We start from the raw sequence: 26,717 nt of genomic DNA, 5'->3' as shown, positions 1-26,717 counted from the left end.
TGGAGCACTGGCTGTGGTGCAAAACCAATGAATACTGTTAACGCTGAATAGAAATAAAAATTTTTAAAAAAAAAGAAGAAACAGAATGGACTAGAGAACTGTCAGAGGAGAATAAGAAGGGGAAAGAATGTTCCCTGTAGAGGATAAAAACAGATTTTTGCTAATGGAAAAAAAAAAAAAAAACCACATATAACGTAAAACAATAGTGACATTTAGGGCATTCACAGTGTTCTGCAGCCATCACCACTACCTAGTTCTAGAATATTTTGTCCCCCCAAAAGAAACCATATACACAATAAGTAATCACTCCCCATTTCCCCTCTCCCCATGTCCTGGCAACCACTAATCTGCCCTGTGGACTTGCCTATTCTAGAAATGTTGTATAAATGGAATCATACAATATGAGTCCTTTCATGTCTGGCTTCTTTCACTTAGCATCATGTTTTCAACATTTATCCATATTAAAGCATGTATCAGTACATCATTCTTTTTATGGCTGAGTAATATTCCATATTCCACATTTTATTCATCCATCAGTCGATAGACCTTTGGGGTGTATCTTTTTGCTATTGTGAATAGTGCTACTATGAACAGTCATGTACAAGTTTTTGTTTGAAAAACTGTTTTTACTTCTTTTAGGTATATACTCAGAAGTAGAACTTCTGGCTTATATGGGAATTCTGTGTTGAAATTGTTGGTGAATTAATAGTGCTTTTGAATATCTTTTTTAACAGCATAGATAGATCTAAATAGCTCTACTTCTTTGAACGGCTTCATAATATTTTGTCATATGGATGTCTGTCTCCTGTTGGAAGACATTTAGGTTGTTTTGGGGTTTTTTTTTTTTGTTTGTTTACAAATAATAGTGGAGAGAACGCTGTTATACAAAAATTTTCATGTACTTCTCTAATTGGCAAGATAAGGTAGAATTACTGGGTCAAAAATAGGTGTTTTCAAAATTTATATTGGTAAATTGTTCCCAAAAAAGTTGAACCAATTTGTACTCTCTAATAGTACATAAGTGTTCCTGTTTGCTCTCTCTTGGTTACTTTCATTCTTTTTTTTAATTACTTATATTCTGTATTAAGCTTAGCTAATGGGATCATTGTCCTATGACATTTTGATCATGGTTATTATGTTTATTATGTTATCATGTTTACTATTATGTTTATCTTTTGTCCCTAAATAACAACAATAGCACTTGACATTTTTCTAAGGAATCAGTAATATATGCTAGGCACTTCACATATATTCACTCACTGTTCCTTTTCTTTTATAGATGGCTCAGAGAGGTTGTGGTTTAGGACATGCAGTTAGTTAGAGGCTAAACTAGGATTTCAAACATAAGTTCGTTACCAATTTTACATGATGCACTCTAGAAATAGTCTTTGCATATGCAGGCATAGATGTTTGTGTGTGGTAGGGGGGGTCTTCGCATATGTGTGCATGGAGAAAAAAGTTTTCAATAGTTGTGAATTTGAAAATAGCATATTGTTGACCTATGGAGCAGAGCAAAATATGCTCAATAGACAGTGGTTCTTAAAACATGAGTTGTGGATTAATGGCTTATATCAGAATCACCTTACAATTGCAGATGCCTGGGGTTCATCCTAGACCTATGGATCCTGAATTTCTAGGGGTGGAGCCTGGGAATCTACATTTTAGATAAGTAGCTCAGGTGATTCTTATCCTATTAAAGGCAGTATTCTAAAAATTGTAAATAGTGACATAATTGCAGATTGTGGAATCAGCATAGGGGAGTATGACCAGCATTTTATAAAAATGAACTAGAACAATAGTGTATATCGGAACAGCATTAAGGGTATTTTCTGTAATGTTTTTGCTTTTGTTTATATACACATACATATATTTTGTATCTTGGGTTGCAGTAGAAAATGTATTTCATGGTATGCCCATCTCATGGCATGGGTTGTGATAAAAATTTTGAAATCGACTGTATTGAAGCTGAAAATCATTGATTTAAGCCCCCCCTCCTTTTTTAAACCTCCTTTCCCACTCTACACTTACCCCAGGTAAATACTCCTTCATTAGCCTCAACATGCCCTTCATACTTGAAACTCGAGTCACCTTCTCTCTAGGAAATCTTCCAGAGTAACCCTTTTGCCAAATCACTCATTACTCTTCATGATTCACATTGGTATGTGAAATTTATGTTGGATCATTTTTTTCTATTACTGGGACATTTTATCAATAGATAAACCTTTTATTCTTAAGATGATCCTCTCTAAGGGTGCCTGGGTGGCTCAGTGGGTTAAGTCTCTGCCTTTGGCTCAGGTCATGATCTCAGGGTCCTAGTATCGAGCCCCGCATCGGGCTCTCTGCTCGGTGGGGAGCCTGCTTCCCCCTCTGCCTGACTCTCTGCCTACTTGTGATCTCTCTCTCTTTCTCTCTCTCAAATAAATAAAAACAAAATCTTAAAAAAAAAAAAAAGATGATCCTCTCTAAAGATAGAGATACAGCATAATGTACTCAGGTCATGGCCTTAGTTTGCCACAAATGGTGAATCTTAGAAAGTCTCAGTGTTGTTTATACAGTTCCAAAACCCAGATCACTGTGGCAGTAACCATTAAAGGCACTCATTTGAACTGAGCAGATTCCCTACCTTATCTTTTAATACGGGTGTTTTTGTTTAACATTAAAAAGAAGGTCTACCTCTATTTGTCAGACAAAAATACCCCTTCTAGTCATTGACTGAAATAATGCCGAAAGCTACTGGGACATCATTCTTTGGTGGTGTTCTCCCCCAACCAACATAGGAAGATTTTTAATAGCTATAATGGGTTAACACAATTTCTAAATTAAGGGTCATCATCATTTCTAGAATTTTGCACCACAGTGAAGAATAATTTGAAAAGAACATATTTTTATGTGATTTTTTTGGTTATAGTTAGAACAGTTTAGCACTATACCAGAGAAATGAAAAACTTGAATTGTCTCCAGTATATTCAGACTGATACACTAGCTAGAATACTTCAGTGCAGTCTCCATAGCATTCGGACATTATAATTTGATTGCCTAATTTTCCAGTCGTTTTGAGTAAAAATTCGATGATTTAAAATGAATGTGTGTTTCCTTTATCACAACATCATCCTCATAATCTGAGAACAGTATTATATCAGAGCATGAATTATTATTTTCTGGGTCTTTTGACATACTGGATATTGGATTGATATCCCCTAGTCTGACTATAAGCAGCCACCGGTTTAGGGCCTATGGTGTTTGGGAACCAGTGGCTTGGCAGGAAGAATGTTGTTTTTCTGGGCTACCTGTATAGCTAGGATAGAGATATGAGGTTTGTATCTTGGGAGTCTGGATGGTGATTGACATCTCTGACCTAGGAGGAACCTTATCACTCTGCTAATAAGTAAGTGGTAACGTGAGAATTTGGATCAGGCAATCTAGGGCAAAGACAATATGTCATTCACTTTGGGTTCTTAGGGCCTCATATAATTAACCTGTAATATAACAGGAAACATAGTAGAGGTTTATTGAATTAATTATTATTGAATTGAACTTTTATTAGGATCATATCTTTACATAATCATGCTTAAAGCCCTTCCTGATTCTCTCTATAACTATAAAATCTCTTCCACCATATTAAATCACCAACTTCTTTTTTTAACTTGATTTTTTATTCCAGTATAATTAACGGTGTCTTATTAATTTCAAGTGTACAATAGAGTGGTTCAACAATTCTGTTCATTTCTCAGTGCTCATCAACATAAGCTTACTCTTAGCCCTCTTCACCTGTTTTACCCATGCCCCTCCTCATCTCTCCTCTGACAGCCCTCTGTTCTCCATATTTAAGAGTCTGGTTTCTCGTTTGTCTATCTTCCCTTTTTTTGTTGTTCATTTGCTTTGTTTCTTAAATTCCACATATGAGTGAAATTGTATGGTATGTGTCTTTCTCTGACTTACTTCACCTTGCATTGTAACCTCTAGGTCCATCCATGTTGTTGCAAATGGCAAGATTTCATTCTTTTTATGGCTGAGTCATATTCCACTGTATCAGGTAGGTAGGTAGGTAGGTAGGTATAGATAGATAGATACCACATGTTCCTTATCCATATATTTATTGATGGACACTTGAGTTGCTTCCATATCTTGACTTTTCTAAGAAATGCTACAATAAATATGCGGTGAATAGATCTTTTTTAATTAGTGTTTTCTTTTTCTTGGGGTAAATATCTAGTAGTGGAATTGCTAGATCACATGGTAAGTTTATTGTTAATTTTTTTTGAGCAGCCTCCATACTGTTTTCCACAGTGGCTGCACCAGTTCACATTCCCAGCAACAGGTTTGGAACAAGGATTCCTTTTTCTCCACATTCTTGCCAGCACTTGTTATTTCTTGTCTTTTTTATTTTAACCATTCTGACAGGTGTAAAGTAGTATCTCATTGTCATTTTAATCTGCATTTCCCTTGATGATTAGTGATGTTGAGTATCTTTTCATGTGTCTGTTGGCCATCTGTATGTCTTCTTTGGAAGAATGTCTGTTCACATCCTCTGCCCATTTTTAATTGGATTGTTTGGTTTTTTTTTGGTGTTAAGTTGCATAAGTTCCTTATATATTTTGGAAAATAATGCTTTATCAAATATATCACTTACACATATCTTCTCCCATTCGGTAGCTTGCCTTTTTGCTCCGTTGATGGTTTTCTTTGCTGTGCAAAACCTTTTTATTTTGGTGTAGTCTCAATAGCTTAATTTTGCTTTTGTTTCCCTTGCCAGAGATACCCTATCTAGAAAAATGTTTCCATGGCTAATGTCAAAGAAATTACTGTCTATTTATCTTCTATGAATGTTATGGCTTAATATCTTCGCATTTAGGTCTTTAATCCATTTCAAGTTTATTTTTGTGTATGATATAAGAAAAAGGTCCAGTTTCATTCTCTTACCTGTAGCTGTCCAGTTTTCCTAACACCATTTGTTGAAGAGACTGTCTTTTCCTCATCATATATACTTGCCCCTTTTCATAGATTAATTGACCATAAAAGCATGGGTTTATTTCTAGACTGTTTTCTATCCTTGATCTGTGTGTCTACTTTTGTGTCAGTGCTATACTGTTTTTATTACCACAGCTTTGTAGTACATCTTGAAATCTGGGATTGCGATACCTCCCAGCTTTGTTCTTCTTTTTCAAGATTGCTTTGGCTGTTTGGGATCTTTTGTAAAATCCTCAACTTCTAAGGGAAGACCTGAGAAGGAAGAGTCCAAGAAAAATATTCTGAGTGCCTACGAGGTGCAAAGAATCCAGTTGCCTTGAGACAGTATTTACCAAACCTAGTTGTGCATGAGAATCACATGGGGAATGGCATTCCTAAGCAGTATTTCCCTTTATGTATGTAACTAAATCTTCAGAACATGGGATAATCTGTCATTTTATTGCACTTCCCAAGTTATTCCTGAGTACCTGGAATAACTCAAGTTATTCCTGAGTACCTAGCCTAGCTTTTAGGAATTGTTGCAGGGGATTGATAGGAATGGAAGACTCTCTGCTTAGTCAGAGGCAGCTTGAAGTTAGATGGAAAGATACACATGCAAGATGTAAACAGTAATATGTGTATCTTTCCATCTAACTTCAAGCTGCTTCTGACTGTAATGATTGTAATTCATGACAAGAGATTAATGAGGCAATATATGATTAATTGCCAAGAGAATGGTATAGACAGTGAGCATTCTTGTTGGAGCTGAGTGGAGGGAGATGTGTCCCAGATCTACCAGAATAAGAGAGATTTGAATTGCCATGGGGTGGGGTGGGGGAATGGAGCTATTGCTAAGTGACTATGGACAGATGAGTAAGACTGGAAATGGACAGATGAGTAAGACACAAACAATCCCTGCTGTCGCAGAGCTCATAACATGCTGAATGTGGTAGACAGTTAAACAGATACCTATCTAATGTGGTGAGCACAGTGAGAAACATTCTAGATAGAAAGAATTCAAGTAAAGCTCATATCAGGAAAGTGAGAGAAATATACTGGGTTAGAATAGGGACCAATTCAACTTGAGCCAAAGGTTTATACAGGGGAGTATAAGAAATATTAGCTTCTAGGCTCAAAGGAAGAGAGTGAAAAGGTTTGGGAGCTTGGGAAATCTTACGGAGTAGGAAGCCTTTCTTGCACTTTTGAAATCATATCTGACAGCTGCTACCCTATTCATGGGGCAACCTTGAGGGCAAGGGCACTTGCAACATTCATAGTAAAGAAAATTAAAAGGGGGGAAAAAATGAAATGATTCTGGCAAGATAGGTTGGGACCAAATTGTAAGGTCATGAATTGTTCACTGATGTTTGGTAATATGGACAAGTCACCTAATCTATCTAAATAAAATTTTCCTCATCTCTATGAAGGTTTTGGACTCTGTTTCTAATATAGCACAGTGCTTAACAGTATTCTGCAGTCAGGCTTGAATTCTGGCTCCACCACTTACAAGCTCTGTGACTGAGCAAGTTACTTAACTTATCCGTGCCTCAGATTCCTCATCTGTAAAGTGAGGGATGACGTGACCCCATAGTGTGCTGTAGATTAGATTAAATGAGCTCTTAGAATAGTACTTGGCATATAGAAGTGTTAACTGTATACCTTCCAGGTCTTGAGGTCTTGACTTGTTACCAAGTATCCAGTCTGAACAGTAGAACACAGGAATTATTTAAGAAAACTCATGAAAAACCATAATTAAAATCCAGGACCTATGAGCCCCACAACTGTGTTAAAATACGAGCTAAATTTAGAAAGTGTATTTCCCAGAGGACACATTGCACAGGTGTTTCCTTCTGAAACTTGTTTAGATAGATGGCCTTAGACACTTCATTAAGAATATAAACCTGGAATCTGCTCATTATCTCTTTGGGATGCTAATACTACTTTATAAATGTTGACTGGACTGCTGCCATCTACTGTGTTGTTTTTCTGTTGTCTGTGCTGCTGGCAAAGTCTGGCCACTGTTTTGACATGCACTTATTCATAGAACACATTGTGTAATAGAGAGTAATAGAGTTGTAAAACAGTATATGTATGCTTCAGGATCAGAGGCATGAACTCCAAAAAACAGCTTGTCTAAGTCATAGCAGTTGCTTACCTGTAGGTCACGTGGTAAGAAGAACCTAAAACCAAGGGTACTGGGTTTCGGTATGAGGAAAAGTCTGTAAAAAATGAGCCAAGACATTTTATCTTGATTTAAAGATTTTCCAATCATTTTTTTTCCTCTTTGGAGCAGAATCCTTAGTAAGCAAAACAGATACAATCAGAGCTACTGTGCTGGGAGAGGTAAAAGTTAAGAGCGTGGAGCTGTGCCCACCAGGCTTCTTTCCGCTTATTCCCAGTCCTTCCACATGGAAGTTCACTTTCAAGGAACTCTAGGATTCCTAAACTTACAGTTTAAGAATCAGTGATGCAGTTGATTATAGGTTCATTTTGCCTATAGCATATTACTTACTCTTCCTAGGAAAGTTACATGTTACAGGAAAAAACAAAGTCTCTGGGTCATGTGCTTTATTTTCTTTATCTTTATTGCTCTCTTTCTCCCCTGGGGATATACTCTACCTCTTAATCATCTTTCTGGAAGCAGATCTCAGCCCTTTGTATACTTCCGTGGATACAGGATTGATCTGGAGGCAAATATGCCTGAAAGCTCTCCACTTGTAGAAAAGAAAAAGAAAAACAAGAACAAAAACTTGATTAAAACCTAGACCTTAGGGTGCCTGGGTGGTTCAGTGGGTTAAAGCCTCTGCCTTCAGCTCAGGTCATGGTCTCAGGGTCCTGGGATCAAACCCAGCATCAGGCTCTCTGCTCAGCGGGGAACTTGCTTCCTCCTCTCTCTCTGCCTGCTTCTCAGATTACTTGTAATCTCTGTCTATCAAATAAATAAATAAAATCTTTGAAAAAAAAAAAAAAACAACCTAGACCTCGAGCTCAGACTGTTTCTTTTTATTCATTAGATTTGTCTGCCTCTGCTCATTCCAAGGTGGTGATCTTCACAGTCAACTCTTTGGGTAGTTCTCAGTCCTACCTGGATGTGGTACAAAGCAATGTGGATATGTTCAGAGCCCTTGTCCCAGCTCTGGGACACTATAGTCAACATGGTGTCCTGCTCGTCGCATCTCAACCAGGTAAAAGGTTTTGTTTTAAATTCATCTGGCAGCCCAGTGCATCAACAGAATTGCCATTTACTGATGAAGGTCCTAAAACTAGATTATAAAGGAACAGCTAGGCTATCCAAATTGCTTTTATACTGAACAATGCAGTATTTCCATCTGTCAAGCAGCCACTTCTTACTGACTGGCATGAACTAGAAGGTTACAACTTAAAATTTTTTATGTAATATCACTATCATTCTAGTCCAGGTTTTTAGCCGTGTCTTCCTCAGTGCAAAAATTGTTGGACAACCAAGAGAAAAATACAAGGGCTTATGTGAAAGATCCTTTGGTAATTCTAAAGTGTCGTAAGATATTAGTGAGCATGCCAGTGTGCATTGTTAACTTTTCATGTATTATAAATTGTTTTTAGAACTGTTTTCCTTAAAAAAGAAATATTTTCAAATGATTAGGTGGTATTGGACTCAAACTGGTGAACAGAAACAGACTTAATGTTCCCAGTCTAAGGGTATGCATTTTACATGTTTGCCTGTAGTAATTGGTTGAGGGACACTGGTCTCTAATTCCTGACATCCTTTTGGCATGGCAGAAAAAAGGGGTTGTTTTTATTCGTAGTGTTGTACTGCGTAGTGGTGTATGTGATTCTTAATTTAAAGAGAAATTTATCTAAAGCTATAAAAGAGAGCTTGATCAATGAGAAACAATGATTATTTTCTGGTTTTCCATCCCAGTTTGTATCTTTCTTACTTAACTAGGAAAATATCTATTTTCCACTTTTAATTTATATTTAACAACAAAGTTATGTAAAATCATGCTGAAGCCTGGTTAATGTTTTTAATATACATTAAAAATATGGCCTGCCTCAAAGTGCATTTAGAACCTAGGAAGAATATATAGATGCTCTACTATACTTATTAACATAATAAGTATTTTGTTTATGAACTAGGCTAGAAGTATATTTTTTAAAAATCTTTATGTTTTCACCTTGTGTGCAATATTTAGTGGAAATCATGACATACGTGACTTGGAAACTGAGTGCATTTCCTGTAAATCGAGTGATCGGGATTGGATGTAATCTGGACTCACAGAGATTACAGTATATTATTACAAATGTTTTGAAGGCACAGCCGTCAGGAAAACAAGTATGGGTTATCGGTGAACAGGGAGAAGACAAAGGTAAGAAGGACGCTTGTGTTAGCTGTATTGCTAACCTAAGTCATCAGTGGCCATGCTATTCAGACACATCTGGAGATTCTGGAGCAGCGGAGCTCACTTGGCTTCTGTTTCACATTTCGGGACCTTGTATGTAATGGGCCCGGTATTGTGAAGGGACTCTTCAAGTGTGGCATTCTCGTTTATTTACTTTTCCATAAGTTTAACACTAGGCAAGAGCGCTTAGTTTTCTATTTTTCTAATTGAATTTCAGAGTCCAGGATTAATTTGAAAGCTTAATTCTCTAGAGAGCCCCATTTAAATAAACCTTAACACATATACAGAACTCCTTCCTTTCCTCTCCTCACACTTCCACCTGCTTACCTTTCCTAAGTTCAGACCTTCTTCCTAGGGCCATACCTCCTGTCCCTTTCTCACCTTTTAAACAGAATTTTCACTCTTTGTGTATCCCTATGATCTTTTCCAGTAGCCCACTTGTTCTCTTCCTACCACAAAAAGCATTGAGTTCCCCAGACTGGAAAGCCCCTTTTCCTACCCAAAAAGAATACTTCCCTGTCCAACTTGAGTATCTCTTCCTTTCTTCCTTTACTGTTTCCCTCGTGTTTTCAAATCAAGTTAGTCAGGGGACAGAAGTGCTATTTGTCCTCATTTTGTATGTAAGTGCCTACTCTTTCCTCACTACTGCCAAAGGTGTTAGTATGATCTGAAGGAGGCATGAGGCACCTGGGCCACTCCATCAGTTAAATGTCCAACTCTTGGTTTCGGCTCAGGGGTGATCTTAGGGTCATGAGATCAAGCCCCAGGCTCCCTGCTTAGTGGGGAATCTGCCTGGGATTCTCTCTCTCCCTTTCCTTCTTCCCCCACCTCTGCTATGCTCACTTGCTCTTTCTCAAAATAAGGAAATAAATCTTTTAAAAAACAAGAGAGGCATAGAGCATGGTATCTTCCTTCATCATACTTAAAAGTTATTTTAGAATAGGAATAAGAATATGTACATGATACTTTAGCTAACAGTGAAAGTATAAGAAACTATTTGATTAAGTGCCAGAATGGGTATTATAGACTTAGAGTACTTAGCTTCTGAGTGAGCATTTAACATGAGTTGAAATAACTGGAGAAAATTCTGTATAGGCATCATTGAAGTAGATGTTGGAAGAATGAATAGGATTTGAATAGAGAGCAGAGTGGGAAAGATACTCTAGGAATGGGAAATCAGAAGTGGGTAAAGGCACATATTAACAGTGGTTGTATCTGGGTTAAAGGAAACTTTTAAAAATGTGTATTTGTCACTATTTTCTAATTTTGTCATTATGGATATTTAGTATTTATATAATTTTAAAGAAATTTTTAATAAAATATAGCAGTATTTAAATCTGTGTAAATTAGTATTGGCTACCTAGATAATTCAGTGCTAGAGTCAGACTGTCGAAGAAACCTTTACAAAACCTGATTTTGTGATTGAGCAGGATGACTTTTCAGGCTCAGAATGCTCCTTGACACTAGACCCTGATCAACAGGACCCTGGAAATGGGTAGCAAAGAACTTAGAGCAGATGTATTAGAGTAATGCATGCCTAGGGTTGCAAACACACCTGAGACCCCATATTTTACTCACTAGTACTATTTGAGTTCTGGTCCATGTTGATCTCCTGCTTCTCTGATTTCTTGCAGCTCTCACAATTAGTTTGCTGTTTCCCCTCTTATCTACCCTGTAAATGATACCAAATTAATAATGATGTTAGCCAGACCTTTACTGTGTGCTTTCCTGTATAAATCCAGTCTTCCTAAATCATGTTCCTCTTTTCAAACACTTCACTGACTTCCTCTAATGAAAATATGAAGTTCTTTTGCTTGGCATTCAAGAAATCCCAAAATACAGCCCTAATCTTCCTTCCTCATTCTGATTAAGGAGGTAGTAATACTATTTGAGAGCTGGAAGTGACCCAAGGGATCAATTACGTTTTGTTGTAGGGAGTCAGCAATGGATAAAGAGATGGTAAGAGTTATCTGCACCAGAAGAGTGATCTGCACAAGAAACTGTAGTTTTGGGGCGCCTGGGTGGCTCAGTGATTAAAGCCTCTGCCTTTGGCTTGGGTTGTGATCTCAGGGTCGTGGGATCAAGTCCCGCATCGGGCTCTCTGCTCAGCGGGGAGCCTGCCTTCTCCTCCTCCTGTCTCTCTCTGCCTGCTTCTCTGCCTACTTGTGATCTCTCTGTCAAATAAAAAAAAATAAAATAAAGAAAGAAACTGTAGTTTTTAGGGTCAAAGAAGGACTAAAAGGACTAGAAGGACTACAACCCCCACAGTTCTTGTGGGATCTTGTGCCCCCACAGTTTTGCTTCAGCCACAGGGAACTTTGCACTTCTTCCTCTCTCTCCACATACTCGAATCTCATCCTTTGAGGTCAAGGTCAAGCCCTCACTTACATTGTGAAGCTTTTCCTGATCACATCACTCCACAGTGACTCCTTCACCCTTTTGAGCTAAAAGCTTTTGTTAACTGTATGGTAATTATCCATATAACCAAGAAATATGATCCTTAGTTCTTTGTTAAGCTGCTGTTTATTTATTTGAATATTTAGTGTGTTTACCTTCTCTTTATTGAAAGTGTAAATTATTAAGCTGTTCTTTTTTTTTTTTTTTAAAGATTTTATTTATTTGTCAGAGAGAGCGAGCGAGAGCGAGCACAGGCAGACAGAGTGGAAGGCAGAGTCAGACGGAGAAGCAGGCTCCCTGCGGAGCAAGGAGCCCGATATGGGACTCGATTCCAGGACACTGGGATCATGACCTGAGCCGAAGGCAGCTGCTTAACCAACTGAGCCACCCAGGCGTCCCAAGCTGTTCTCTTTTAGTTGAAAAAGTCATACATTCATATTGCAAAAAATTAAATGGTACAAAAAGGTATATGCAGTAAAAAATAAGTCTCCCTTCTATGCCAGATTCCCAGTTTTTCCTCCCTAGATTCTGTCACAGTTAACAGGCTCTGTGTAATCTTCTGGCAATGTTCTGTGGGTAGATAAGCACATATATGAAATATTTCCTAGGTAGTCGGTATATACATTATTGACATTTTACTGATACAACGGGGAAATAATTGCATAGTAACATATATAGATTTCACTCATCCTTTTAAACTGCTGAATATATCAAAATTTATTTAACCAGTCCCAACAGTAAGTTACAGTTCTTGAATAAATAAAAACATTTCACAGTATGGTTGTATTAATTGTTAGGTTCTCCAGTAATGGGTCTGTGATTAAAGGAGCGAGACTGATAGAAAGCGTAGGTCAAGCAAAGCTTTATTTCAAGCTGAGCATCAAGAGTCAAACCCAACGTTTGGGGCCGCGCCTCTTACAGAGAGGGTGACCTCTCTCTGCTTCACAGACTAGCTTTTAAGAGCAAAGGCCATGTGGTTGGGCCTGGCCACACACAGGTGGCCTATGAAATTGTAACACACAGAAAAAGCTGCACAGTCATGTTAGGTCACACATAAGTGACCAATTGAACTACAATTTAACCTAGTAGATGTTTGAACCCCCTATCACCTTGGTCAAAATTGGCACCCAAAAGGTGCCCAAAGGAGAGGGCCTGTTCTCCTTGGTAACTAGGGAGACAGTATGCACACTGCCCCCCCATTGGATGTCTTCACCTGGCCTGACCCACCCTTGTGTTTGGGCTTTGTTACCTGGGACTAGTTTCCAGACTTGTTTTTAAGTAAGTCCCCTGGGGGAAGGAGGCCAGGGACAATTTAAGTTTTAAACAACAAAGTTATTGTTTAACTGGATGGAAGCTCTCTGGCTAAATAGATCCTTACATAAATATCCCAAATTGTAGAGAGAAAATAAAGGATAGTGAAATTGATAAACCAGCATCTAGCACTGTGCTGACTGCCGATGGAGGTATGTACAAGTGTGAGAACCCAACCATGTCTCTAGGAGGCTTAGCTCTAACAACGGAAATGACTGTAATGGGAAGGCAACGTTGACTTGCTAAGAGAGAGGGCCACTGGAAGTAGGATAAAAACACAAGGAAGGATATGGTAATTCTGTCTTGAGCTCTCACATGGGAACTAGAAATAGAAGGATGTAGGTAGATGTGAACTGGGGTCACTTAAATGTAATATTATGTACTATCTGACCTACATAAAAGAATACATATAATGTATAACAGATGTTTTGAAGCATAATAGAACAAACATTCATGAATCTACAGTCAGTTAAGAGCATTACCGATAGCACTGAAACTACTGATGCTCTCCCCAACCCACCTCCCTGTGTCCCATCTAGACCCCACCATCAGATCGCTTTTTATCCTGTCTAGTACTTTGTTTCAGAGATAGTTATATTCACAATAGGTATAACTTACCTTGGCCCTGAAGCCAGAAATGGACAGAGGCTCCCTCTGCTGGTTACATTCTTAAACATCAACTGGTTATATTTTTGCCTAAGTGCCGTCAGTGCAGTAATAGCAATTATAATAACTTTTCATTGAGAGCCTACTGTGTGTTTTAAATGTGTTGCATATCTCATTTAAAATGTGTAAACACCCTCTGAAGGAGATGGTGGTTTTCCAAATTAACAGATGGGGAAGCTTAAGACTCTATGAGGTTACATATCCTCATTGTCCCTGGCCTCCTTCCCCCAGGGGACTTACTTAAAAACAAGTCTGGAAACCAGTCCCAGGTAACAAAGCCCAAGACTCCAAGGTTACATATCTAGGAAGATTTGAATCCTGCTCTGACTCCAAAGCTGTGCTTTCTCTTGCTTTGACTTAATGAGACAGTTCATTGAAAGCATTTAGTACAGTGTCTAACACAGCTTTAATATCCAGTAAATAGTAGTTTCAATTACAGCAATCAGCAAGGCAGCGATGAATAGAAAATTAGCGAAAGGACATGTAAAACTACACTTTGACGTAAAGCAACATTAGGATTTGGAAACTGTACTAAGAATAGCAGGTGTGCAAATAAAATTAATTCTCGTCAAGTATTTCAGAGACAAATGACAGCTACAACCTGGGGGAGGAATACTGACGTACAAGACCCTTTAAGATTAGTTTCCTGCTTCCCTCCCCTCGCCAGCTTCCTCTTCTGCTATCCTGCCAGGCATTCTGTGCTAGTCATGTGGTCAGCCTGCAGTTTCCTGAATGATTCATGTACTCTCAGGCCTCCTTGCTTTTGCACCTGATTCTTCCTTTCCCTGAACGTTCATTCACTTGGTTAACTTCTGCTTACCCTTCAAAACTGGGCTTGAGTACCATGTCTCCCAGAAAGCCTTTCCTAATTCTCCAGGTCAAGGGAATTCATGCCTCTAACATAACCATTATCACACTGTGTTAGAGCTGCATATTTACCCATGTGTTTACCCCACCCAACTGCAAGCTCCTTGACTTTGGATTGGCCTCAGTAAATGTGTTTTGAAATGATGCTGATACTATCTTGTGAGCAAAGGTCATTTATATTATGCCACCACCCAATTAGATAGCAGAACATATGCTTTGGAGCTGCTATTTTCAGCTCTGATATTAATATCCTATGTAAACTGCTGGTAACTCCTTCAAACCATGGTTTAGAAATCTAATGGTTGGATGTCAGAACAGACTGTTAGGTCACCTGCATTGGGCATCAGTCTTACGCAAGGGAAAGTATATACAATGGAAAAGACTTTCACCATGGTCACTGTTCATTAAAATTTGGGGCCCAAGGATTGCTTTCCTGAGGATTGGGGCCAAAAAGATTAGGATTGATTAGTTACAGTATTTGAAAGGACTCCCTAAAATAGGTTGGACATATATTTAGGAATTTTGAAGGGTTGGGCAGTAAATGAACAAAAAAATAAGTCCATCTAAACCTAATTGAAAATTCTAATGACATTCTCACAAGAAAAGTTGAACATAGTGAAGCTTTCTCCCTCTCTCCATTCTTTCCCCATGGCTGTTAGAAGTCAGGACTCAGAGAAGAAAGAATGAGTGTGATACACACACACACACAAAATAATAATTTAATATATAATTTAAGTAATTTAATATATAACACAATATATAATAATATAATAACATAATTTAAAATAATTTAATGATTATTATATATGTGCACACACATTAATAATTTAATAATTTCATTTTTTTGTGCCCTTTCTGAGTATTCTCATTCCTCCCTTGCCCCTTTTTATTCACTCTTCCAAGGTCAATAAATGCTGTATTTCATTTAGCAGACATTTCCCCCAATTTTCTACTGTGAATTTACCAGTAATGTACAGAAAACTTTTTTAAAGATTTATTTATTCATTTGAGAGAAAGAGAGAACAGAGAGAGCACAAGCAGGGGAGAGGCAGAAGAGGGAGAAGCAGACTCCTTGCCAAGCTCGGAGCTTGACATAGGGCTCGATCCCAGGATCTGAAGATCATGACCTGAGGCAAAGGCAGATGCCGAACCATCTGAGCCACCCAGGGTCCTCCAATGTACAGAAATGTTTTATTTTTTATTATTTTTTTATTTTTTTAAAGATTTTATTTATTTATTTGACAGACAGAGATCACAAGTAAGCAGAGAAGCAGGCAGAGAGAGAGGAGGAAGCAGGCTCCCTGCTGAGCAGAGAACCTGATGCGGGGCTCCATCCCAGGACCCTGGGATCATGACCTGAGCTGAAGGCAGAGGCTTTAACCCACTGAGCCACCCAGGAGCCCCTGTACAGAAATTTTTTAGAAAAAATTCATATATAACCATTCTGTCCATGTAAAATATTTTTTAATCTCTTAATCTATTCACATATATTTGTATTGCTCATATAACAATTTTTTTATTTGAGATCAAAGCTTTTAAAGATTTATTTATTTGAGAGAGAGAGAAAGAGCATGCCAGTGGGGGGAGGGGCAGAGAGAGAGGGAGAAGAGAAATGTAGGGGTGCCTGTGTGACTTAGTTAAGTGACCAACCCTTGATTTTGGCTCAGGTCATGATCTCAGGGTCATGGCTCTGGACTCAGCAGGGAATCTGCTTGAAATTGTCTTCCACCCTCTCCCTCTGTGCCTGCCCCTGTGCACTCTCACTCGCTCACTTGCACACTTGCTCTCTCTCTCTCTAATAAATAAATCTTTTTTAAAAGACTTATATTAAAAATGGCCTTAAATATCCAAATGTATTTTTGTTTTGCCTACCCCAATACACATCTGTATTAAAGAATGCCTTCACACAGGTGAGAAATAGATGAACATTAGAAAGGTTTCAAAATGTTTCTGGCAATTTCTATTTAATATTAGAATGTGGTGTAAATATCCAATTCACACATAGAGCTTTAATTTTTGATTTTTTGATTTTTTTTTTTTTTTTTTTTGTAAATGATGTACTGGGGCGAAATGGTAACCCAAAAGATCCTCTTAGCAAATCCTCTCTGCCTCTCTAACAGCTGTGCAAATCTAGCCAAAATGGTGACCAAATTATACCTCACCTGATGAAAGAACGTAATCTCAGCAAATGCCAAGTGTTTGCTGCTGAGGAAGGAAAGCTTTCTACTTGGACGCTTTGGAAGCTTTCTACTAAGACGGCTCTTTATAGAACTAGTGTTGATGAGAGAGCACAGGGAAGGAGGCTGAAGATAGGCTCTGGGGATCATGTTTTGGGGGTGAGTGTAGCTCCCAGGCAGTTGGCACAGCATACCCAATGCCATCAGTGGAAAGCTGTTTCTAGAAAGGGGAGAAAGTGTTTAAAGTTTCATACAGATACCCTTGACTGCAGGTGATCATTTATCACATGCAAATCCTAAGGAAGTTGTTGGCAACATATAATTAATTTTTCCTTTAATTTTTAGTGCCCACATGGAGTGGCCAAGAAGAAGTAATGAGTCCTAACTCTCGGGTGCAGTTGTCCAACAGGTAACACTGTGTGTCGATTTGCATGTACCCAGTTGAAAATCATGTACTTCGTGGTACCATAGCAACTGTTTACACAGCACGCCCTTACCAGGCTTCTGCAAACAAAACTAGCTAGTATGGACAAGATCAGAGTGTAAGAGGTCAGTTTTAGTCTTTGATTTCTTATCTGAAAGATCTAGGAGGGCCTTGCAAACTTTATTTCAGATACGCAGTGGATGCGTAAAGGGGAGAACAGGTTTCTTATTTGTAGTTCTTGACTTCCTGCTCTGAGAGGTCAACATCTGAGGATATTGACAATTTTCTAAATGTAGAGAGAATTTATCCATATCACTTAAAATTAATACAGGGGTGCCTGGGGTACTCAGTTGGTTGAGTGTCTGACTCTTGGTTTTGGCTCAGGTCGTGATCTCAGGGTCATGAGATTGAGCCCCATGTTAGGCTCCCTGCTGGAGATCCTCTCTCTTCCTCTCCCTCTGCCCCTGCCCCACATGCATACTGTCTCTAAAATAAATACATCTTAAAAAATAATAATGTATTATTATATAATGCATAAATACACTTGGAAACTAATATAATATGAATGGATAAGCTATATAAGTTCAGGCAAAAATAAAGTATACTGCACAGATCTTGTGTCTATTGCCTGTGGTCACACACCTTCCAAGGCCCATACCCTACAGTTTGTACTCTGTGCACTATGTGTTTTCAGGCCATCTGTTGTCTCACCACATAATAACATATGTTTCTGCAATTCGGTGGAAACTTTTAGTTTTATAAACCTTCAGTTTAAGACTCTTAGCCTATAAAAACTGGAAAGAATATTTTCTTATTGGGGGTGCTTGGGTGGCTCAGTTGTTAAGCATCTACCTTCGGCTCAGTTCATGATAACAGGGTCCTGGGAATGAGCCCCACATCGGGCTCCCTGCTTGGCAGGAAGCCTGCTTCTTCCTCTCCCACTCCCCCTGCTGTGTTCCTGCTCTCGCTGTCTCTGTCTATTAAATAAATAAATAAATAAATAAATAAATAAATAAAATCTTAAAAAAAAAAGAATATTCTTACTAAGAAGTGTTGTATAATCCATTCTAATCTGATTCTCTACATAATCCTGCATTTATAAGGAAGAAACTATAAAAGGAAGAAATTCAAACATGTTTATTTAATTTATATCATTTTTATTATTTACAAAGAGAATGTATGCTGTTATAAAACTTCATATTCCGCAGATATCTATAAAGTATAAAGTGAAAAATGGGGTAATCCCACTCTCCAGAGACCACTACTATTAACAGCTTAGTATCCATATATCCAAACATTTTTCCAATGCTTATGCAAACATTATCATTACTATTTTTGTTATTTGCAAAATAGATGTATGCTATTCGTATTACCTTGCAACTTTGTTTCCTTAATAATAAATCTTGGACATTTTCCCATGTGGTACATACAAATCTACCTTATTTCTCTCTGAATCAGCGATACAGTACAACATTTGGATAGTGATTTACTGAACCAGTCCTCTTTTGAGGAGTTGTTTCCAGAATATTTGCTGTCTCACACAAGGCGAACATATGTATATATTTGCATACTTGAGCATATTGCAGTGGAATAAAATCCCTGAGGAGGAATTTCTAGATCAGATGTTGCTAAATCTTTTTCCTAAAAGATGATATCACTTTCCACTCTCAACAGCGGTTATGGGCAGGCCTGGTTCTCTGTAGCTTCTCCAGAAATAGTTATCAGTCTCTTTAAATTTGCTGATTTTGATAGGCAAGACTGGTGTATTGTTTTAACTCACATTTAAATATTAGGGGAGGTGAGCTTCTTTTACGTTATTAAGCCATTTGTATTTTCTCTGTGAACTACCTGCCTGACATTTTAAGAAAAACTTTGCCAGTAGATTATCTGTAGGCTTCCCTAACAATTGCTATATAACACTTACTTCCAAATCCAAAAATATCTAATTAATACCTTAAACAGTGTAAAACAAAAGTGCATACTTTGTGAATTTTCTGAGATTTATTATTATTTTTTTTAATTTTGAGATAATGTTTTATTATCATCTGTTAACTCATTAACCATTGCTGGACGAACTCTTAGAAAAAAATACAATGTAAAATGGAGGAATGGAAAATTAACAGGCAGTTCTCAGAATCAGGTATAAAAAATCCAGAAAGAGATCACACTGGTCATCATTAAATCAAGAGCAAGCAAGACAAGTTACTATTTCCATCTGTAAGTAATTGTTGGCATTGATTCAATGAGACTAGCATTCTCATACAAGATAGTGAGGATGTAAATAAGTAACAGTTCTTTCGAGAGTATTTTGAAAAGTAGCTATCAATGTTTTCAGTGGGCACCTGGGTGGCTCAGTTAGTTGAGTAATCCGACTCTTGATTTTGGCTAAGGTCATGATCTCAGGGTCACAGGATCAAGTCCTGTATCAGCTCTGCTCTTAGCCAGAATTTGCTTGGATTTCTCTCTCTCCCTCTGCCCCTCCTCCTGCTCGCATACTCCTTCCTGTCCTCTCTTCATTCTCAACTCAGTAAATTAAAAAAGAAAAGAAAGACAAAAATACATAGATATCCTTATTTCTGCCACCTAGAGATTATCCTTTATTATTATTATTATTATTTGACAGAGAGATCACAAGTAGGCAGAGAGGCAGGCAGAGAGAGAGGAGGAAGCAGGCTCCCTCCTGAGCAGAGAGTCCAATGTGGGGCTCGATCCCAGGACCCCGGGATCATGACCTGAGCCGAAGGCAGAGGCTTAACCCACTGAGCCACCCAGGCACCCCCACCTAGAGATTATCAAGCAATAATCTGATGAGCATCTTTCCAAATTTATTCTGTGCTAATGTATATATACACAGAAAGGACTTATATATAACTATAATTATTCGCTGATAGTATATCATTAACATATTACCATGTTTATAAACAGAATTAGACTTTTAATTTCAGCGTAACAGTATTCATTGTATTAAGGAGGGCACGTATTGCATGGAGCACTGGGTGTGGTGCAAAAACAATACTGTTACGCAGATTTATTATTTTTTCTAAATTTATTTTTATTTTTATTTTTTTTGTAATCTAGAGCCATGGAACTGTTACGGGTAAAAGGTCAAAGATCCTGGTCTGTTGGACTATCAGTGGCTGACCTGGTTGACAGTATTGTAAACAATAAAAAGAAGATACATTCTGTATCAATTTTAGCAAAGGTAATTGCTGTTTTCATACTTTCATCATGTTTTTTAACTTTTAAATTATTCATATAAATCCAGAAAAAGTGCTGCTTCGACTGTACCTCAGGTGTCTTCAGTATTTACTGGTTTCAAGAGTAACACATGGGAGGAGACAATTCGGGCGAAGCCCTGTCCTGCTTGGTTCTGGGAAGCCTGGACTTCTTCCAGGTTGCCCCGCTACGCCCCCCGCCCCATGTAATTTTGGGGAAGTCTCAAGAAACATTTGTGTATTCCATTAAGCTCTGGTTGTCATTTACCACCTCAGCCAGTCCCATCACCCCAGACTGACATGCCAGCTCGTCCCAGCTGCGCATCCAGGTGCTTCTCCAGCTCACGCTGTCCTTCCCAGCTTTATCCCAAGTCTAGAGTCCCTAAAGCACAGCTAAGACAAGGCACACATGCTTAAGTACATTTTCATGAAAACTTTGGAATATCAGAAGGGAAATAAAACACAGAAAGTGGGGGGCGCCTGGGTGGCTCAGTGGGTTAAGCCTCCACCTTCAGCTCAGGTCGTGAGCTCAGGGTCCTGGGATCGAGCCCCACATCAGGCTCTCTGCTCAGTGGGGAGCCTGCTTCCCTTCCTCTCTCTCTGCCTACTTGTGATCTCTGTCTGCCAAATAAATAAATAAAATATTAAAAAAAAAAAAACCAGAAAGGAAAACTCAAAACAGGTTACTGTATGTGACTAGACCCCTCCACTGGGAGCTCACTCTCACCAGCTTTTCTCAGCCCCCATCTGCTCACTGTGTAGCAGCAGGCCAGCTCGCCTCCCCACCAAGTGGCTGTCCCTAACCACATGCCTCCTATCACACGCATTTTCCAAAACAATCACAGGTTTGGAAATTAAATGAAGACCATTTTTTTTTTAAGTTCATCTCTTACCTGTTTATAACTAGAAAAGCAAGGAAGCATGCATATTTATGATACTAATTTTTTGCAGTGATTTAGTTCTCTTGTAATCCCTATTTTGTTTTTTTTCATTTCAGGGATATTATGACATAAATAGTGAAGTGTTTTTAAGTTTGCCTTGCATCATTGGAAGCAGTGGGGTATCTGAAGTCATCCAAAGCACAGTGAAGGAAGATGTGGTGACTGAGAAACTCCAAAGCAGTGCGTCATCAATCCATGGTCTCCAGCAACAGTTAAAACTTTGATTCTAAAGTTCAGTTACCAGAAAGGAAAGGTCATTTAATTTTGCCAACATACATAGGGTTGAGAATTTCTGTATCTTACTACTTACCCTTACAAAGTGCTTGGTTAAGGTAGATGGTTTCTGATTAGCTTTGTAATTTGAATCCTTAGGAAGTTAAGATAGGGAGGGGGAAGAGATCTAATTTTCTTTGTTGCTCTTGAGCTCTCTAAAACTGTTCTTCCAACCTCCAGCAGAAGTAGACATTCATCAACAATATGCATCATTTAAATTTATGGATCCTCAACTAAAAGCACATTTAGCACTTTGGGAGTATTTTGAAAGTACTATGTTTTTTAAAAGAAAAAGTGACTCCTTGACTATTAAACATGATAAGCTGAAGGCCCAATATTGATTTACAGAATCTGTGCTAGGTGTACTTTCAAAAGATCCCCAGCCTAAGGTACTGTTTCTTCTTTAAAATATAACTGGTAGTAATGGGAAAGCATTTTGTTTTCCCTCTTCAAATCAATTAGCTACCAAAAATTTAAAAAAACAAATTTTATGTGCACTTTCAAGTAGTGAAAGTGAAATTTTTTAATAGTTGAAGAAAAAGTGTAGTTAAATTTCCAGTGAGACTGTCCTTTCTGAAATTTTTTATAACCCCTTCTTGGGCTATATCGTAGATCTCCAGTACCTCAAAAGCCCATTATACTAGTAGTACCATAGAGAAAGGTATATTTTTAGTGGAAATAGGTTATGAAAAATAGCCAAGCAATTTACTTTAGAGCTAAAACAGGAGGATTTCATAAAAACTATTAGTCTTAAAACTTATAAAAGACTTATAAAAACTATAAGTCTTGGATGCATTGGCTATTCTGAACAAACCCTCTAGCCACTCCTGAAGGAGTGATTGAGCATATATATGCCTTATGCGTCAATAACAGTACGTTGTGTGTGAAAGACAGTATATTGTTACAGATGTGACACAACTAGTAGTAATACCCAACACTGACACTGCTGTTTCAGGCAGGGGGATGAGCACTTTATTATCTTATTGAATCTTGAAAATCATCTGCTGTGGTAGGTTCTATCATTTTATAGAGGAGAAGATTGAGGGTTAGTACCCAGGTGTCACATCCCAGGGGCACTTGGCCACACCACCTCTTCTTTTTCTAAAGAGTAGAAGGAAGAAAAAGCCTGACAGCCAAAACAGTGAGCACAAGACCTTAAAAGCTAGGGTTCTGTACACTACAGAAGGATTACTTCTATTCTCATGTAGGGGCCGACTTTCTTTATTATCTCAATATAGTTTTTGAAAGATGGATTCCCTGACTTTGCAGACTTGCCCTCAGCAAATAGCAAAAAGGAATATGCACTGAGATAGGTGTTTATTTGTTTTTCATTCATAGGGTACTGAGTGGAAGCCTACAGTACACCAGACACGTATGGGGCGCTGCAGATACAGTGGTGGGCCAACCGGGACTAGGCACAACCTTCACGGTCCATACAATCTAGTATAGGAGACACTGTAATCAAATCTCATGAACAGATGTACAATTGCAAGAATAGTTAAGTGCTGTGAAGAAGTCCCAGGTGCCTTGAAAGCACATAACAGGCAAATCCAAACCTGGTCAGAGAGATAGGAGCCAGGTAGTTTATAAGGGCAGACACATCCTGGTTAGAAACAGTAAAACTAATGCTGGTTTAGTTGAATAATGGATGCTTACAATGAGCTTAAATCATAAAATAAAATTAAATTCAGTGTCCCATGTTTAAGAAAGTAGAAAAGTATGTAATACGTTTGGAAAGATTCCTGTGAGAATTACCTGAGCTAAAAACCTTGGACGTTTGAGGAGATAAGCATTAGTTCTGTGTAAGTTCACTGCGTTGGGTAGATTATTTCGGTGTTACTCTTAACAGTGTATCCTCACTGTCCTGTTGCATGAAATAGGGAAGTAAGACTGAAAGAACCATTTCTTGTATTTTTTAAATGAGATTTTTCTAATATCTATGATCTAATTAGAAATTAGGTAACTTCTACTATCTAATTTCTAATATGAATCTAATTGAATAATAACCTAATTGCAAGACATTGTGTAAAAGATGAATTACCAAGAGTTCACTATATTAATTATAAATGAAGGTCAATGAATGCAATACAACAAATATTTATTTAGCATCTACTGTTACTCCAAATACTGTGTTAGAATTTAAGTATTCAAAGTTGAGAAATAGTCCTTGCTCTGCAGAAGCCCACCCTATAGAAATAATTCTGTCAGTTATTTCCTCAAGTGCTAAGTATTCTCAATCATGTAGGTTGCATATGTAAGTCAAGAAGCATTACCACCACTACCTCACTATGATTTGGTGGTAATTGCCATTCACTATTCTTTTAACTTTCACGGTTTCATTTTTCCAAAATCATGCAGTATCTCTTGTTGTTAATTATTTTTAGTGGGGCGTGGATTAAAATGCTTTGATTTTGTAGTGCAGAGATAAATATTTGATTTTCCAATTTATGTTGTAGCTTTCCTTAAGTACCAAGAGCAATGAGTAAAATAAATTTTGACTTTAAAATCACCAGAAGATGCCTAATTTATTGAAAGAGTGATAGGAAATTTATTCAGATTGAAGAGAAAGGTTCTTTCATGTAATTGATACAGTACCCAGGCTATTTATTTCATTTTAAATAACTTAAGTGCAAAATTAAGAGAGTGGCTTCTGTTAATTGTTTTCAAGCTTTTAAAAATTACTTCTAGCAAGAAAACTTTTTTTTTAAATTTTATTTATTTATTTGACAGAGAGAAATCACAAGTAGATGGAGAGGCAGGCAGAGAGAGAGAGAGAGAGGGAAGCAGGCTCCCTGCCAAGCAGAGAGCCCGATGCGGGACTCGATCCTAGGACCCCGAGATCATGACCTGAGCCGAAGGCAGCGGCTTAACCCACTGAGCCACCCAGGCGCCCGAGCAAGAAAACTTTTTAAGCAATATATTACCTGCACTCTCCCAACTGATAAAGCACAGTTGCTCTGAGGGTACTTCTGAATAAGTTGTGGCTCTAAGACCAGTTTGAAAACTACTTTGCTTTTAAGTAGTTAAAAGACATAAAAGAGGTAGTTCTTTTATGGGACTCATGGGTGGTTCAGGTTGTGTATCTTGGGGTGCTGGGATTGACTCTGTGTGGGGCAATCTGCTCAGTGCGGAGTCTGCTTCTCCCCTCCCTCCGTGATCGTCCTGCTCTTGCGGTCTCTCAAATAAATAAAATCTTTAAAAAAAAAAAAAAGAGGTGCAGTGGAAAGACAGACTGCCCAATAGTTTGGTTTGACTGGAACTGTATGATTAACACAGGATGTTCGTATCCAAAAAAATGATACCTATTGGGACAGCCCGTGCCTTGTGTTGGCAGTAATTTAAGATACTTTCACATGATTTCAATTAAGCCCTCTATGTTTGTGACCTCACCTAGATGCCAACTCAGAAAAGAATTAATACCACAGCCTGTTCCTCACTAGCACTAAGCTAACATCATCCAAATGAACATAGTACAGATTATCAAACCCAAGTTTTACAATACCTTGAATGCACCGTGTACACTCACCATGGTGAGTGCAGTAATGACTCATAAATGACCATGAAGAACTTCTTTGGGTAGTCGAAATTCAATTAAGATCAAGCCCCTACTCTTGCTCTGTTCAAGGGGATCTGAAGATGAGCCTGCCCTCAAAGATTTGGACTTTGATACTGGGCAGGCTAATATGCACTGTACTGCAAGGTAGAATGCAGTGTATTGTGATTTTGGCTAGGAAAAGCGTTCTGGCTTAGGGGAATGGTTTCCCAGAGAAGAAATCACCGCCTGGATTCCTGTGAAACCAGGGCTCTGCACTTCGCCCTTGTGGATGTAGTATGAAGAACTTTTATGCTTAAAAACACAAGAACAAAACCTGATCAGAGAGACCTAAGGCATCATCTAACGCAAGCCTCCCATCTCAGAGTTGGGAAAAACTTTAAGTCCCAGCTACACTGCACTTGCCTTCAATTATCACAAGGGCAAATTAGTCGCACAACAGTTTTCTGACTCCCAGCCCAAGTGCTGAATCGGTCATTAAATCTCACTCGCAAAACCTTCCTATTCCCCTCCCTGCACCTGCTCCCTTCGTCTGAGGCAACCGTGAAACACCTGCTGATCCTACCCCCATTGCAAAGTTTCGATCCTCACAAGATTGTCCTCATCACTAGGACCTCACTTAGCTTGCGGAGAACAGCTCACCAGGTAGGTCGGAACCTACACCGCTCCCAGCCTCAGTCGCTTGCCCCGGAAGTGACGTAAAGGAAGCGGAAGAGCTGGCCTGGTGGCCGACTTCCTGTTGTTGGAGGCCGGGGGGGGGGTGGGGGGCTGGTTACTAGGTGTGTGATTGTCTGGGGCGGCCTGGGGCGGCCCCGGAGCGGCTGACCCTCTGCCTGCGGGGACGGGAGTCGCGAGGCGGCCGCCATGGCGGTGTCGGAGAGCCAGCTCAAGAAAATGGTGTCCAAGGTGAGTCCTCGGCGCACTGGCCACCCGGCGCGCGCCCACCACTCCCCTTGGCGCCGGCGGGGCCTGGCCGGACTCAGCCCAGCGCGCCTCCTCGGCCGGCCGGAGGCCCAGTGCAGTCCTCAGCCGCCTTTGCGGCCCCAGCCCCGCGATGCCTGTCGCCTTGTGCCGGAATCCCCGCTCCACAGCCGGGGAAGACGGAGGCGGGGGGCGGCGACGGTCAACAAAGGCGCGGAGCGGAGGCCGCCTGCCACCTGCCGCCCGCCCCCCTCTCTGCGGGTAGAGTTTGGAACAGTCTGTGTGGGGCAGTGTAGTTTTCGTCCTGGTTTTTATAAACACAGAGAGGGGGGTGGACTTAATTCTCCATCTGAGATAGTCCTCCACCGGTGTCCCAGTGTAGGGATCCGTCCGTCTTCGCCCTTCCGTCCCGGCCCCCGGAGATGGTGTCCTTTTCAGTTTTATGTTTCTCACACAGCTCAATACCCGACCCGCGGAGGTCAGTTAACTGTTGGTTGAATTGGTTCAATTATAAGTAAAAACGTTCAGGTAAGCCTAAGTATCTGTGCGTCACTACCTCGGTGGGATAAATAGAATTCCATGAGAATTTCAGGGTCTTTGATTTATAACCACTTTTAATGGTTTGGTTCTTACAACGCGAACTTGT

The 26,717-nt window shown here is 39.2% G+C and overlaps 2 protein-coding genes across 6 annotated transcripts in view; both read left to right on the top strand.

Annotated features, from left to right (window-relative positions):
* Nucleotides 1-24,106, top strand: part of UEVLD (UEV and lactate/malate dehyrogenase domains) — a 57,014-nt gene extending 32,908 nt beyond the window's left edge. For 2 of the 4 annotated variants that reach the window (XM_082747304.1, XM_082747305.1), the window contains 5 exons: nt 7,962-8,132; nt 9,120-9,293; nt 17,090-17,153; nt 20,247-20,370; nt 21,381-24,106. In XM_082747304.1, the coding sequence (XP_082603430.1) occupies nt 7,962-8,132; nt 9,120-9,293; nt 17,090-17,153; nt 20,247-20,370; nt 21,381-21,548 (701 nt within the window). In that variant the 3' untranslated portion in view covers nt 21,549-24,106. The remainder of the gene's footprint in view (nt 1-7,961; nt 8,133-9,119; nt 9,294-17,089; nt 17,154-20,246; nt 20,371-21,380) is intronic. The other 2 variants (XR_014316068.1, XR_014316069.1) reach the window with 2 other exon arrangements.
* Nucleotides 24,107-25,855: 1,749 nt separating this feature from the next.
* Nucleotides 25,856-26,717, top strand: part of TSG101 (tumor susceptibility 101) — a 42,708-nt gene continuing 41,846 nt past the window's right edge. Inside the window, exon 1 of one of the 2 annotated variants that reach the window (XM_082747319.1) lies at nt 25,856-26,056. In XM_082747319.1, coding sequence (XP_082603445.1) covers nt 26,015-26,056 — 42 coding nt within the window. In that variant the 5' untranslated portion in view covers nt 25,856-26,014. The remainder of the gene's footprint in view (nt 26,057-26,717) is intronic. The other variant, XM_082747320.1, reaches the window with a different exon arrangement.

The sequence above is a fragment of the Mustela nivalis genome (genome assembly GCF_964662115.1).
Source record: "Mustela nivalis genome assembly, chromosome: 9".
Taxonomy (NCBI): Eukaryota; Metazoa; Chordata; class Mammalia; order Carnivora; family Mustelidae; genus Mustela; species Mustela nivalis.
Note: the sequence above shows the minus strand (reverse complement) of the source record. Positions and strands in the feature narration are given on the sequence as shown.